Source organism: Chelonia mydas, chromosome 11 (genome assembly GCF_015237465.2).
Source record: "Chelonia mydas isolate rCheMyd1 chromosome 11, rCheMyd1.pri.v2, whole genome shotgun sequence".
Lineage (NCBI taxonomy): Eukaryota > Metazoa > Chordata > Testudines > Cheloniidae > Chelonia > Chelonia mydas.
The window spans coordinates 50,842,048-50,858,303 of NC_051251.2; the positions used below are offsets into that span (position 1 = coordinate 50,842,048).

Here is a 16,256-nt window from a genome sequence, read left to right on the forward strand (position 1 = left end):
ATCACATGGACAAATACTGTTTCCTCACAGCAGCATGTTGGGATTCCCCCTGAGACCTTTTGCACTTGGCATATCCAGAACATCTCATCTAGTTCTGGAAGAACACCTTATCCAGTTCTCACGAATCCAAAAATTTTGTTCAAACCTGGACTCGTCCCAGAGGTTTCTTTATATGATGTCATAAAGCTACACCTGAGATGATCAGGCTCAGGTGTAGGGGGTTAGGTTAGGGTGCACCACATCTCCAACATACATAATCATGAATCAGCTTATGTACGCACTCAAACTTAATACTATAGGTTAAAATGTTGTATCACACACTTTATGATTGGCCTACTAATTTTTGTAACCAATCCCTGTACAGATCATGAACTGTCCATGAGCTGTAAGCAAAGCTCTGGCTGCAAGCTTATCACACATTACTCTTCTCACTACTTCTTAATCCTCTAACTGAATGTTATTTATAAGGCCAATTGTGAGTTTATGTTTTGTCCACTGTTAATCTCAGCTTCGTTACTTCTTTTCCGTACTTCTTCTAGCACTGTTCATGCCAGGCCTACACAGTATCATTAGGGAAGAAAGACTATGTACTTAAACAGTGAAAATTGTAACTTTGGACTAGTGTGCCTCATACTGAACAAAGATTCAGCATACAGGCATATCACATTTTGTATCAATAGGCAATTACTTTGGCAGATGTTTTTGGCAAGTGACATGCGCAAAAAAAAGAATAAAGTATATTTCTGGTGGAAATCTGCCAAACATTATAGTGATGAAGTATAAATGAGTAAATAGTACTATAGGACCTAAAACTGCAAACACTTATGCATGTGGTTAACTTTATACATACGAGTAATCTCACTGATTTCTAGATATTCTTCAGTGGGGTACTCAGATGCATTAAGTTAAACATTTGTCCATAAGTGTTTGTAGGATTGGGACCAGAGTCACTTGTTATATGAAAATCCTTAGTTTTAACTGCTACACTAACCTTTTAATATATTTAAACTGTATTTTCTTTATCTGAAAACTTTTTACAATACCTGTTCTGAGTAACAAAACTACGTGTAAATCATGAATTGAAAAGTTAAATTATTATTTTAAGTTTTGATAAACTTCTATATAAATGACATTAGTCTTTTGTAATAAATTGATCTTTCAAGGAGGCAGTTTATCAGCTGGTAATACATTTGTGTATGTTTCTGGTTCATCAGCTCAGTGTATGACTTCTTCTAAAAAAAGGGCTACATATCCTTATAAGTTTTGAAAATATATAGTCCTTATGGATTTGAGGTAGCAAATTCACATCTTTCTGTTATTAATGAAATTCATTACTTCTTACTGAGAACTGGTATAAATACCTTTGACATCTTTATTTGCAAAGAAAGACACTTTTTATTAATGATTCTTTATTATAATACGTATTTCTAAAATGCTTAACCTTTTTGCATCTAGGTTCCATTGCATTAATGTAGCAGTACATCAGTTCCCTGAGGGAATATGAACAAAGCACCAGCCTACTCCCTACTTAAAATCACTTACTTGAAAGGAAGCAAAATCTTAGTGATTTAGCTCTCAGAGCACACATCTCCACAGTTCTGATTAATAATTTTGTGGCATTATCAGGAATCATTCAAAGATATTCAGGAATTGCCTTCAATTACCAGACTAAAAAATGGCAACAGTTACTCATCCTTCTGGTTAAAGGATGTCTGGAGGCAAAGGAAAATCACAACACTGGGAACAAGGAAAGTAACTTACCACTGGCCCAGGCTTCCCAGGCATACCATGCGAACCCCGTCCACCCTAGACATAAAGATAGACAAGCCACAGTATATTTATAGAAATTCTTATTAAACTCTGTCCTTGAATATTAGTGATTGTAAAAAGAGCCAATTTACAACTGTCTTTAAATTATACCGGTCCATAAATCCATCACAGAATGGACACAGAAGAGTTTTAGAGTGAAATCACAGCCTGTTGAAGTCAATGGGACTTTTGCTAGTGATTTTAATGGGGCCAGGAGTTCATGTTTGCTATTGTGAAGAGTAGTACACACTAGACCAGTGATTCTCAACCCGCGGGACGCTTACAGCCCAATGAGCACACAGCTGCAGCCCATGTGACATCCTCAGGGCCATACAGATAGTATATATAGTGTGTGGATGCAGCCCACATAACACACTGAGAGCTGTATATGTGGCCCAAAATGGTAAACAGATTGAGAACCACTGCACTAGACTCATAAATGCCACGAGTAGAGATGTGAAAAAAAACCTGAAACAAAATGTAAAACTACATTTCTTTTGCATTTCTTTTCAGAGATGGTCCCATATCATGAAGTACTTAAGAAAGTTCACTTTTTTGTTTTTAGTGAGACCATTTTTTTCTATTTTGAACTAAAAGAAGGTTACTTTTGAAATTTTCATTTTAAGGGGCTTTTTTTTCGCTGAAAATCAATTTGCATCAGAAACTTATACAATTTCAAATTTTGCAAGTTTTTGTGAAAATTGCTTTTTCACAGAAATTTTATAAACCAAAAATGTAATTTCTGGATCACAAAACTGATGAAAAACGTTGTGAACATATTTAACAATTTTGTACAGTTCTTCTCAGAGTCACCCCATGCATCCAGTTTATTCTTGGCACCTATGTTAATAAAATATAGCAATTAATGTCTGTAACTTACAGATATTGTTGTTTTTTTAAATGTAAATTATGGCTCTGATCCTGCAAATCTGTACTCAGTTCTTGCAGTAGCCTTGGACTATAAAGGGATTACTTGTGGAGGGGGGGATTTAAATGTGAGCACGAGAGTGAGTAAATTACTCACTCATTAGTAAATTTTTGCAAGCTCAAAACTTGAAAGAAGAAACGTGACTGTAATTTAGATAAAACAAGTAAAGCACAGCAGCAGGGCTAACAGACAGCAGCAAAACCTCAAATCCACTTACAGGAGCGCCTTGTGGTCCAATTCGCCCTCTTTCTCCTGACATTCCTCTAGGACCCTATGGAAAGAGAACAGAAAAACGCTTTAATTTAATACTTATTGTATGAGAATAATAAGAAGTGGAATGCAGGAGTTCACTGTTACTGTTTTTTTTCAGAATAACTGTAGTATAGACATTTCTTCAGTTTTCTTTTAAACGTCTCTGATTTTTCCTTTTTCTTTCAATAAAAACTTTTCATTGCGCTCCTACTCCAGAACTTATAGAGTAATGAAGTCTGATCTGACAAGCCTTACTCATAAGAGGTATTCCACTGGGTTCAGTCTTGCTCCCACTGATGAAATTTGGTGCCAAACATTTCAAAGACAGCATGATTATAAGAATACAAGAATGACTAAGAACTACTCATGTGACTAAGTGTTACAGGATCAGACCACTGTTTTTTCTGCTAGTAATTACCCTGGTCTATGGTGCCCATAAAGTTGAAGCAAATCTATGTCCTCGGTCAGCCTTACAAGTTTTGCCCAAGGGAACTGAATTGCTCTGTAATTTCTCTTTTCCATTTGTAGCTTTATTTCAAATTCAGCCACACAAAGACTAAATTCTCTGCATACTCACTGAGGGTCAATACTCAATCCCATTTACTACGGCTGATTCACTAATTGAGATCCATTTCAGAGATATTACATTCTGCACCACACAGGATAACTCATCAAAACCAGATGCCTTTATCTCCACTAATGCTTATAGTTTTACAGATGCCCTAAATACCAGCTAAGTAAAAGCATTCTGAGATTGCCAGAGAGAAGAGACTCCTCACCCCACATGTTTATTCTAGACACAAACTCAAAAATCATCTGTCTGTAGTTTTCTTAGCTAATATTTTTCTAACTGAAATAATTTCAATTATTGACTCGAAGTGACCTACTTTGAGATTTTCATTATATTAAAATATTTTCATATAAAGAATCAGGATGGGCCTAAAGGGTATATAGCGGTTAATCACAATGGGGAAAAGATCATACCAAAACCTAATTCAGATTTGTATTAATTTTCTGATTTACTGCAGTTACTGACAATGTACTTACATGGCGTCAGTTCTGGGGAACAATGGAACACAATGTGCCAGGTTCTCTGTTGGTATAAAACTAGCATAGCTCCACTGACTACAATGGAGTTGCACCCATTTACACCAGCACAGAATTTAGCTCTGTAAGACATGGTTTTCAACAAAACTTAACTCCTAAATGCATTACAGGCTTCTTATGACAAAAAATAAGGGATCGGTGTTTGCAGTCTCACAGCTACACGTTAAGCAGAACAGAAAATCCAATTGCAAACACTGCAAATAACACTCACTAGAGGGCCTGTTGGACCCATTGGGCCAGTTGGTCCAGCTTCACCCTAAAAACGCAAATGAAAGCACACACAAAAAGTTAGAGGAAAATGAAACTCCATCTCTTATCACCACCACTTAAGTTTAATTTAGCTATATTAGGGACAAATTTGCATAGCAATGTGTGGGAAGTTACATAAATCAGTCCCATTGCTGATGGGAAGAGCCATGTTTCTGAGTTCCCACTGAAGCAGAATAAGCTCATCCCTACGAGATATGCTGAATAATGCACAAGTTTCCAAATACAGGAAGAGAATAGTACCTTCCACTCCCCCCCCAGATATTTTCATGCCTGACCCACCAATCTGCTACAATTATGATGATTTATTATTGAGCACTGTCAGTGTGCTTGACTGCCAGAGAACCAGACTGTGGTCAGCTCTTTCATTGGCCAGGATGGGTTGGGTGAGGAAATGTAAGAAGATAAAGACTGACCACAACAGCAGTGTGGATGAGCAAGAACTGTTAACATCCTACTCCCTAGGGCAGGGAGAGCAATCTAATCTACAGGATACATGGCTAAAATGCCAACCGACACTTGTGCCCTATATACACGGGTGCGCTTCTACCGTTGCTACTAATGGCAGAACTGAATGGTGGGAAATTTTAGCAAAAATGTTTTGGTCTAGACAAGACAGATGCCACTAAGCTGTGGGGAGAGGTAGATACGCTGGAGGGTAGGGATAGGGTCCAGAGTGACATAGACAAATTGGAGTATTGGGCCAAAAGAAATCTGATGGGGTTCAACAAGGACAAGTGCAGAGTTCTGCACTTAGGACAGAAGAATCCCATGCACCGCTACAAGCTGGGGACCAACTGGCTAAGCAGCAGTTCTGCAGAAAAGGACCTGGGGATTACAGTGGATGAGAAGCTGGATATGAGTCAGCACTGTGCCCTTGTTGCCAAGAAGGCTAACAGCATATTGGGCTGCATTAGTAGGAGCATTGCCAGCAGATCAAGGGAAGTGATATTCCCCTCTATTTGGCACTGGCGAGGCCACATCTGGAGTACTGTGTCCAGTTTTGGGCCCCTCACTACAGAAAGGATGTGGACAAATTGGAGAGCGTCCAGCGGAGGGCAACAAAAACGATCAGGGGGGTGGGGCACATGACTTATGAGGAGAGGCTGAGGGAACTGGGCTTGTTTAGTCTGCAGAAGAGAAGAGTGACGGGGGATTTGATAGCAGCCTTCAACTACCTGAAGGGGGGTTCCAAAGAGGATGGAACTCAGCTGTTCTCACTGGTGGTAGATGACAGAACAAGGAGCAATGGTCTCAAATTGCTGTGGGGAAGATCTAGGTTGGAAACACTATTTCACTAGGAGGGTGGTGAAGCACTGGAATGGGTTACCTAGGAAGGTGATGGAATCACCATCCTTAGAGGTTTTAAAGGCCCGGCTTGACAAAGCAAAGGCTGGGATGATTTAATTGGTGTTGGTCCTGCTTTGAGCAGGGGGTTGGACAGATGACCTCCTGAGGTCTCTTCCAACCCTAATCTTCTATGATTCTAAGACAAGCCAACCTGCAGTGCTTTGATTTAATAAGTGATGATTTGTAAAAAGGCCCAACATGTTCAATTTTTTTAAATTGTTTTTTATTCTGGAAGTAACCAAAATTAGTTTTTCTATATCCACTTAATCTAAAGGTAACAGTTCCAAACCATCTGCTGTTTCTGCCTTCTGCAGGATAAAATAGTTTCAACACCATTTAGTAGGCCAGTATGAATATGGCAGGGAAAAAAACCAATAAAGGAGTCTGGTACCCTTTTTAAAAGTGGCTTTAACACAACTTGTCACAATCCATGCTAGCCGGCTAAACAGTGTTAAAACTACTTTAAACTAAATCCACTTACAGCTGACCTGCAAAGGGGAAGAAGCAGGTTTGGGCCTGTTTTGCACATAAAGAATACCAGAAAAGTTTCTTTTCAGTTTGGTTATTTTACACTATAGATAGCTTGGAAGGATTCGATTTTTATTGGTCAATGTCGGTAAATTAGAGAGATACTACATACAATAATGTCAGTAAATGTCGATTGACACTGAAACGGAACAAAAAATATTTTTATCGATAGTAATCGACATCTTCAGATAGGCAAAGTAAGAAAATGTTGCTTGAGAACTTATTAGAGTTTAAGGATATTTTCTTTGTAAATTTTGACATGTGATGTTGACAATTTGTGTTTTAATGGTTCTAAAGCTTCAACCGTTTGAATCTCAATGTCTACTGTCATAAAATAATTATTTTCTGACACCCCAATAACTTCCCTCAACTGTGAGAATTTAAATAGATCAAAATTTAAAAAGTTGAAAACCCATAATTTTGTGCAATTGTGAACATTTAAATTGCTACAAATTGAAGAAAATGCTTAAAAATAAAGACTGATATTATCTGTTGGAATTATTAAAAAAATCAAATTCTGCCATACCTAATTATAGATGTAGGGCCTGTCCAAATGCCCAAAATAGTGTAAGGCAAATGTATAAAGCATCTGTGCACCACAGGAAGTATCTCCATGCCAGCTCCACATGAGCCACTGAGCAGTGCAAACGTGGCCTGGGATCTAGCTAGAAGAGGATTAATGGGATCTAGTTTAACATGGATCCACTGATCCCAACACTTGCCAATGACACAAATAATCTACAGCCATTATGCTAACGCACAGTCTACAGACCCAAGATGGGGGTGAGGATTTCATCTCCCCAATCCACTGGCACTCCTACATAAAGCCCAAATTCTTCAGCTTTAGGCAAGTAAAGTGGATTGCACAGATAGGGAAATTCCATTCAGTTCTGCTCAGGAACAATGAAATTCTGATCCAAGTAGCAGCCCCAAAAACAGACCAATCACACCTATGGAGCTATTTAATAAGTAAATAAATAATCAGAGAAATTGGTGACTGGCAGAGGAAGCAAAGTTTTTTTCGTTTTAAAGATCTATTATCTTCAGCTGTTTTTAGCATTATAGAAAGCATGATTAATCAGTGTTCTTCCACAGGTTTTATTCTCTGGGCTTTAGGATCCTTTTGGATGAAAGACACTAAAATATATAAATATGAATCATTAGGACACTCCAAGAGCTAAACACTACAACTCTTTTGAAACCCAAAACCAAATTTCATAATGAAGATATTACCTTGGATCCAGTTGCTCCGACCTCACCTTTAGGACCGTCAAGTCCTTTGTGTCCCTGTGAGGAGAAATATATAAGTATAAGTATACAGCCAAACAATAATTTATAATATTTATCATTGAAATAATCTTTTATTTAAATATTTTTATCACGGTGGATCTGAGCTGGGGAGAAAAAGAAAGAATACAAAGAAGAAAAGAGATGGGGAAAATGTTTTAAAATACTTTTCAAATGAAACAGCTGTTTGTGTGAGATACATTTCCTTGGGTTTGTTCCCTCTGAGAACAAGAATCTTGCATATATATATAAAGAACCTAAAAACAATGAAGAGAAAACTCTGAGCCACAGTAACCCTATTTATTCTCCCTGTAACCCTATTTATTGCTCCCTGAAGAGGAAACCTGGTCACAAATCTTGGTAATTTATAACTGTTCTGTTTCATAAACATGTCCAACCCTAGAGTTCCCCTTCCTAGTGCCAGACCTGCCAACATGATGGGAGAACAGTTAGCCAAAGGTCAGGTTTGTCCTCACTTGAGTTTAATACAGTATTTGCTTACTTTATTTCTTCCCAGTTGCCTGAGACATTTGAAACTAGAATGGAAAAAACACTAGAGATCAACCTGCACTTAAAGGAAGATGGGCTAGGTTTTCTGGTAGGACTTTTCCATCTCTAACTCTCATGATTTTGCCATTACTAAATAGGTCAAATAGTCTACTAGCATCCAATAGGCTGACTGCAAAAACTCCAACGGTTGTAAAGATTATCTGTAAGACAGACAGGTTAATGCTTACCCTGTGGCCCTTTAGACCTGGAAGTCCTGGAGCACCAGGAAAGCCTCGAGATCCCTAAAATAGAAAAACACGAACACAGATAAAGTGACCTACATCTGTACAGTCGATACTCTCCTTACACATCTGAGTAGATACACTTACTGTTAGTGCAGCTAAGACAGGTATGGGAACTAGGAACAAAGTACTAGGTACATCCACTTCACTGATACATATCTAATACACCTTCATCTTGGGGATACAGCATTGCAAGACACACAGCATGTAACAATGAGGCCACGTGAGATGAATGTCCCTTTTATGGTCACCATAATGTCGTACTAAAGTTTATAGGTCTCCTAGTAAATAAGGTTTCCTGTTGACTTTACTGGGCCTTGGATCAAGCCCTAAATCCATAACAGAAGTAAGAGAGTAATAATCAACATCACAGCTAGTTTTTTAACATAAGGAGAAGGGAACCTAACAAGTTAAGTGGGATCAGAAGACAGCAATAATTTAAATTAAAATAAAATCAATTGCCAAATTTTAATCTTTCTCACACAGTGATATGTTGAATCACAAAACACCACTAAAGCAGCCTAATAAGCAAACTGTTTCTGAAACTATCTTAGCAACTATTCAAAAGTGACCTGGGGTAGTTTTACCTGTACAGGAAAATGGGGCAAAACACACAGATTTTTTTTGTTAAATAAAAGGCCTAAATAATTCCTAGTAAAACAGGTAGCTAGGCCTGTGACAGTATATTGTGTTACTATGTTGCCATATTGTTCACATATGTTTGAAACTTGGAGTACCTTCTGCTCTTGGGCCTCAGTTGAGCAAATTACTTATGCATGTGCCCAACTAATTATTCAATCGCACTATGCACATGCTGAAAGTTAGGCACATGCTTTTACGTACCTTGCTGAATCAGGCCTTGAACATTATGCCAGGGCTGTTATCATTTCAAAGATTACATTTTCTACTTCTACATGACAAAGGGGCTCAGTTTCCCCCAAAATGCAAATAGGCAATGAAAGGTGTCATTGCAGTCTCTAAGGCTGGACACCAGACCTCTCACCCATAGATCTGTGTGCTGCAATGAAGCCTCAGAATGTGTATGGAGAAAGAGCATTTAACAAGGGAAACTGAGGCGCAGAAAAAACAAAGGGGTGAAATCCCTATACTCCTTGCTCTGATTGAGTGTAAAATTGAATTGTCAACATTAGAAAAATGGGATCTCCTTCAACACAAAGCAGTTGGGATCAGATGGCGAAGGGAAGCATTTTTGGATGCCTGTGACTTCCCCATCATAAATAAAATGACACTTTCATTTCCTCTTCATTGACTGGAATCGCTGTTGAACTGCTAACTATACTGTGGATGACAAACTGCTAAAATGAACTATTTAATAGAAAGAGCAGCATTTTCTTTAGTATTGTCATATTATGTCATAGAGTTTGAAATGTCATGTACCAACATACACCACATCCAATCTAAAAAAACCAATAACCCCAGTTCCTCTCTATGTCTGAGTTGCACTCCAACTCAGTAGACAGCACTGGCAGCAAAGAGCTGACCGCAGATCCCTGATCCCCAGCTACTCTCCCCCAGTGGAAGTTAGAGCAGCAGGGGATCTATCCTAACTTTTGCTGTTGGCATAAGCTCTATAGCAGACCTTTCACCAGACGGGGATCAGGCTCATTGATCCCCTGCTACACAATACCCTCCCCCCCGCCCCAATCTCAACATGCCACCAGCAGGCACACCACATTCACTTAAACTGGAGATTGGAAGGGCATCTCGCCAACTTTACTTCAGCCAAAGATGCCTCCTAAAAAGTAGAATTCTCCAGGGGGAATCTCAGGCTGGTTTAAGGTCCCTTTGTGAGCTTAGGGAACCAGAGAAACCAGCCCAATGAATGCCATATGTCAGACATGCAACATACCGCAAACTCATCATCTTAAAATAATCTTTCCCCATCATTTATTTTATTAAGTATCTGATTTAATAACTAGTTGCTTTTTTTTTTTGAAAAGACAAAATACAGGAACAGTAAATAACACAGAAAAGGAGAAAAATTTTAAAGTATATCAAATCTGGTTAGAGAAATCCATAAAAATGAGCAGCGGTGATAATTAAGGACCAAATTCTGGTACCCTTTACTTGCACTGAGAGTACCTGACTGTTGTAGTAGTCCTGAAGTCGGTGGCACTACACATATGTGTACTATGCAGCCAGTTCGCCCTTACCCTACACCTTGAGTTTTATTTACACCAGTGCAAAGTGGTGATCATTCTGATCTGGTACCACTTTACCCCACACTGGTGTAAATAACAACACAAGATGCTGGGAAATGGTGAATCACACTCCATGGATTCTATTCATCAGTGGTGTGAATTCATTGCTGTCAAAAATGAATTTCACCATTTTGCAGCAGGTGAAAATGTTACTGGCTGCATGGGATGATATTCTGCATCCATGACATCATTCTAGCACAAGCATCCTGGCACAGTTGTTATACATTTATACTTTTTACATTTAGTTTTAGAGTTCTCTAAGATGGTGACCATAGATAAGAACATACGTCTATAAGAAGGTATACTGATCCCAATCTTAGATCTGGTCTCCTTTGAAGTCTTTTAGAGGCATTGTGGGCCTGTAAAAGAATCCTCAGGGATAACCCAAGACAACCATTGCTAAAATGTAGCATTGTATTAGTTCATTAAAGAAAACTGACTACAAGTGTATTGAAATAGTAACTGTAACTACTTTGCACCACTTTACTAAAAACAACAAATATATTTATTATCGCCACAAACAGTATGTCTATTAAACTATAAGTTATCATGGTCTTACTGGAGATCCTGGGAATCCAATCTCGCCTGGTTGTCCTGATCTTCCGGTCTCACCCTAAAAAACAAAAAAAGTGAAGATAAAAGAAAGTCAAAAATAAGTTACCTTATTATCTCTCTGTCCAAACTTCATGTCCTCATTCAACAAATCACCTCCATCAGTTTTCTCTCCAGTAACATAAACTAAGTACACTCATGTCCTATAATATGTATTTAATTGTGCTGACTACAGTAATAAACTTGATTGCTACATTTATTAATGTAACAAAATTCTTATGAAAACTCTGCAGGATTGGGTTTAAAGTGGGTCTCAAGTGTACTTCAGTGTCACTAGATGGCGCTGCAGAATAGTTTGTTCTGGCTTAGTAAAAATTTAACCTTTTGTAATGATAATTTAACTTTGTTCATGATCTAAAAATTTTCTGTGGTAATATTAACTTCCAGTGGTTTGGGCTTTAGCTTGATATCTTTCCTTGTCTCTGTGCAGAATTCTGAATAATTAAGCATAATTCAATGAAAGCATTTTCTGTGCAATTTGAAGGTGAAAGAAATCTGACTCGAATTGAGTAAGTGAACTTTAAAGAGGATTATTTACAGTTAGCCATAGCCACCAACCAATCCTTTATTTGCACGAATTAGTTATAAAGCATCCAGGGCTCTAGACTTAAAGACGCTAAAAGGATTTAGGAAAAGGAAAATTCTAGACACAGGTGGTATGACATTCATTACAGATTATAAAGGAAACTAATGGACCTCTTTGGAGTCTGGAAATAGGAGCAACATGGGCTCTATTGGCTTCAGTGGATTAAGAGCTGATCCTTTCCTAAAATTCCTATTGTTTGAATTATTTGTACTGTATAATTGCCACTAAGGGAGTTCATTATGTCTTCACAAAATATATTTCCATAACTTTAACTGACTTTTACTTTTAACTCTTTACAACTTGTTAAAATTCAATTTAAGGTGCAACAGTCCTGCTTTTACAAACACAAGATACATGTGCGCTACCAGAAAATCCTTCACCTAGTCGTATGAGGTTACAAATTGGTGGCAGAGGATTCATAGACGATAAGGGTTGGAAGAGACCTCAGGAGGTCATCTAGTCCAACCCCCTGTTCAAAGCAGGGATATGTTACTGTAACACATCACAGTTATAACTAACTCATTCCTTCATTTACAGATGTGGTTAAATTTTGAGGAACAAATCAAATGGTTTAAAAATAACAACACATGTCATAGATCCAGATCAATATTACTGTGGTTCTTTTTTCTCCCTAACTGACCATAGTGCTCCAAACAAGGCATCTCAAGCTGAGAGCTAGCAGGGCAAGAAACATTAGGAAGATGCTTCATTTAGCCCTGTGGAGGAGTAAGTACCTTGCATAGCTCACCACTGGCCCCACAAGGTAAAAAAGGGAAACTGTTGACAAGACAGAAGTCTTGTCGTCTTTGCGGGAAGTTAGTAGCTATGACACTGGAGGTGAATAGTGAAGTTACAGTGAAAAGGCAATGGATAGAAATCATCAGAACACACACCTGCACTGGCCAGCAACTGTATATGAGAAGTATACATGTTTTATTAAAAGTAAAACAAGGTACTAAACAAAAAAAATCGTACATCTTCACCAGGTTTGCCTGGAGGTCCTTCAGGGCCCCGAGCACCAACTGGACCCTAGTAATTAAATACATCATACATTAATTAATCAACAGCCCCCCAGAAAATAAATATATTTCATTCTGAAAGGTCATTTTATAAAGACAACATACAGTAGTGAAGAGGATTTTAATTTTCAGCACCATCATAATTCTTATCCCTTCTCAACCATTCTATTCCATAATGCCCTAGGAAAGCGACACTAGGCTTTGAATAAAATGTGGGATGAATTCTATGAGGGCAAAAGTGTATTTTAGTTATTCCAGAGTCTTAGTCAGGATCATGAGCAGGGGCCTTTCAGAGACCTTACACACTGCAGTCAAGTGAAACTAATAGCAATATCCACTCTCTTGACAGGCAGCGAGGGCTAGCGATTACAGCAGAGTTCTTGGAGTCTGGGCTGTAGTCCTGATTCTGCCCATGACTTGTTGTGTGACCTTGGGACCATCATTCTAATCTTTCTTTTTTAAAATCACCCCACCAGCCATGCACGGATACTAATGTTTACTCACCTTCAAGTATTTTGAGATCAGTGGATGAAAAGAGCTAATCGTGAGAATCATAGGGATATAAGGGACCGCAAGGGTCGTCTAGTCCACCCTGCCAGGATGTAGGATTTGTTGTGCCTAAGCCAGGGGTGGGCAACCTGCGGCCCATCAGAGTAAGCTGATTGTGAGCCACGAGACTTTTTGCTGACACTGACCATCTGCAGGCACAGTCCCCCACAGCTCCCAGTGGCCGCGGTTCGCTGCTCGCAGCCAATGGGAGCTGTGGGAAGCAGCAGTCAGCATGTCTCTGCAACCCGCTGCTTCCCGCAGCTCCCATTGGCCAGGAACGGCGAACCGCAGCCACTGGGAGCTGCAGGGAGCCGTGCCTGCAGACGGTCAACATCAGCAAAATGTCTCACGGCCCACAGTCAGATTACCCTGATGGGCCACATGTGGCTATGCTGTAATTTGAACCCATTGCCTCTCGTCCTGCCCTCTGTGGCAAGAGACAATTTTTCTCCATCTTTTTTATGGCATCCTTTCAAGTATTTGAAGTCCACTATCATGTGCCCCCCAATCTCCTCTTCCATCCAAGACTGATGGCTATCCAGCCTCTTTTTGAAAACCTCCACTGAAGGAACTTCCATGACTTCCTGAGGTAGTTTGTTTCATTGTCCTCCTGTTCTTACAGTTCGGAAGTTTTTCCTGAAATTTAATCTAAATCTGCTATGCTGTAATTTGAACCCATTGCCTCTCGTCCTGCCCTCTGTGGCAAGAGACAATTTTTCTCCATCTTTTTTATGGCATCCTTTCAAGTATTTGAAGACCACTATCATGTGCTCCCCAATCTCCTCTTTTCCAAACTAAACATACCCAGTTCCTTCAGCCTTTGCTCACATGGATTGTGTTCCATCCCTTTGATCATCTTTGTCACTCACCTCTGGATCCTTTCTAGTTTCTCTATATCCTTTCTATACAAGTGGTGACCAAAACTAGACACAGTACTCCAGATGAGGCCTAACCAATGCCAAGTAGAGCAGTACTATCACCCCCTGTGACTTGCATGCTGTGCCCCTGTTAATACATTTGCTTTTTTTGCAACAGCATTGCATTGTTCATTCCTGTTGAGGTTGTGATCCACCACAACTCCCACCTCCTTCTGAGCACTGCTGCTGACAAGCCAGTTTTCCCCCAATCTGTATTTGTGCATTTGGTTTTTCCTCCCTATGGGTAGCACCTTACATCTGTCTTTGTTGAATTTCATATTGTTATCTATAGACCAGTTCTCCAATGTATCATATCCCTTTGAATTTTAGCTCTATCCTCCAAAGTGTTTGCAACCCTAGCTTTGTGTCATCTGCAAATCTGATCAGCATGTTCTCTAGTCCTACATCCAGGTCATTAATAAAGACATTAAATAACACCGGACTCAGAACAGATCCCTGTGGAGCCCCACTTGAGACCTTCCTCCAATCTGAGATTGGACTGTTATTTATTAATAAAAGTTGACACCCTTTCAAGTTCAGGTGTGGACCATCACTGCCATTCAAAGCAATTAAAACTCAGTGAACCAGTGGAAAAATATCATTACCAGTCCTGACTGCAGCCCTTCTCACATGGTCACTTTGGTGCATGCAGCAAGAGAGGAGCCTATGGTATGGTGAGAATTTAGAATAGTCTCTACTGTTACAGTCTGCAATATTACAGTGGGAAGATGCACATATATTTGACCTTACCATTGGTCCTGGATCCCCAGATTCACCTGGCGGGCCTGTGGGGCCAATACCACCCTAAAATTGACCCAAAAAAGGATTAATATAGAGTGGATTAGAACCAAAGGTAGTGGTCTGGAAAACTGTTACAAATAGTAAAAACTATACAGGCACAAATTAGCAACCTAGATCGGAATAATGACTGTTCTTGAGACAGTTCGGATCCAGATTTGAACTCATGTCATGACAATGGAATAAAGGAATACCCTGGATCCTAATACCCCTGAAACTTCAGAAGAGTCCTGAGCCACATGCACATTTTGCAGCTCAGCATATCTTTACCCCATCTGAAGCCCACTCAGTGCTGATACTGAAGCCAGAGAAAGTTAATAGCCAACATTTTCTGTTATTTAAGAGTGCCATAATTAAAACATGTGTTGAGTAAAAAGACCTTTTATGGACCTGATAGCAAATTGGTCTCTCTGGATTAACATGATTGTCTTCTGAAACCTGATAAACCATCACTGGACTTATGTTGGCACCAAGATTCCTGACTTTCGGTGCAGAAGGTAACTCTGAAGAATGCAGTATTTACTTTAAACAGATTTCTCCTTTGTACATCAAATATCAGGATAAACACTTCATCGAAGTAGAACAGTAACAGAGAGCCACAAACCAGTGGGACTACTGGAGGAGTAAGGTACTATTCAAAATTCACAGGGGTGGCAGAATTTGGCCAGTAAATTTGAAACAAAGCCGTTTCATTGATAACTGGAATCAATTTTAAAACCAGGAAGTAAATTCTGACTTGAGCATAAACTGCACATGCATCTAAGATCATGAGTATCAAGATACCTGTGGTTTGTAAGGCTGAAAAATGACCATGAAATAAAAGAGATTATGTTATTATTCTCTAAATACAAGACCAGTAATACTTTTTAGGATGGAATTTCTGTGTGTGCACTACATCTTTATGGCTTTAAATCAGGAAAGCACTTAACTGCATGCTTAAGTACATCCCTAACTAGTAAAGGACTTACACTTTTGATGAGGGATGATTTCCCGAAACAGGGCCTACATGAAAACTTTAGATACCATGCACTCTGCCTGTTCTTATTCCTTTTGTGTACATCTATGCTAAATAGCATGGAACAAATCACTTACTTGTTGTCCTTGTAGACCCTGAGGACCTCTTGGACCCACTGGACCCTATTAAAAACACAAGGGCTTGTTAAACAGTCTTAAAATAAATGAAATCAAATCATCTCACCATGTAAACCAAGCAGAAGGGCATGTCTGATGGTGA

At 39.2% G+C, this 16,256-nt stretch overlaps 1 protein-coding gene across 1 annotated transcript in view; it reads right to left on the reverse strand.

Moving 5' to 3' along the window:
• The window catches only part of COL5A2 (collagen type V alpha 2 chain), a 165,101-nt gene that overhangs the window by 53,843 nt on the left and 95,002 nt on the right, over positions 1-16,256 (reverse strand). Inside the window, exons 9-17 of the mRNA XM_037912430.2 lie at positions 16,115-16,159; positions 14,975-15,028; positions 12,715-12,768; positions 11,101-11,154; positions 8,266-8,319; positions 7,475-7,528; positions 4,308-4,352; positions 2,955-3,008; positions 1,762-1,806 (exon numbers count right to left, since the gene is read on the reverse strand). Coding sequence (XP_037768358.1) covers positions 1,762-1,806; positions 2,955-3,008; positions 4,308-4,352; positions 7,475-7,528; positions 8,266-8,319; positions 11,101-11,154; positions 12,715-12,768; positions 14,975-15,028; positions 16,115-16,159 — 459 coding nt within the window. The remainder of the gene's footprint in view (positions 1-1,761; positions 1,807-2,954; positions 3,009-4,307; positions 4,353-7,474; positions 7,529-8,265; positions 8,320-11,100; positions 11,155-12,714; positions 12,769-14,974; positions 15,029-16,114; positions 16,160-16,256) is intronic.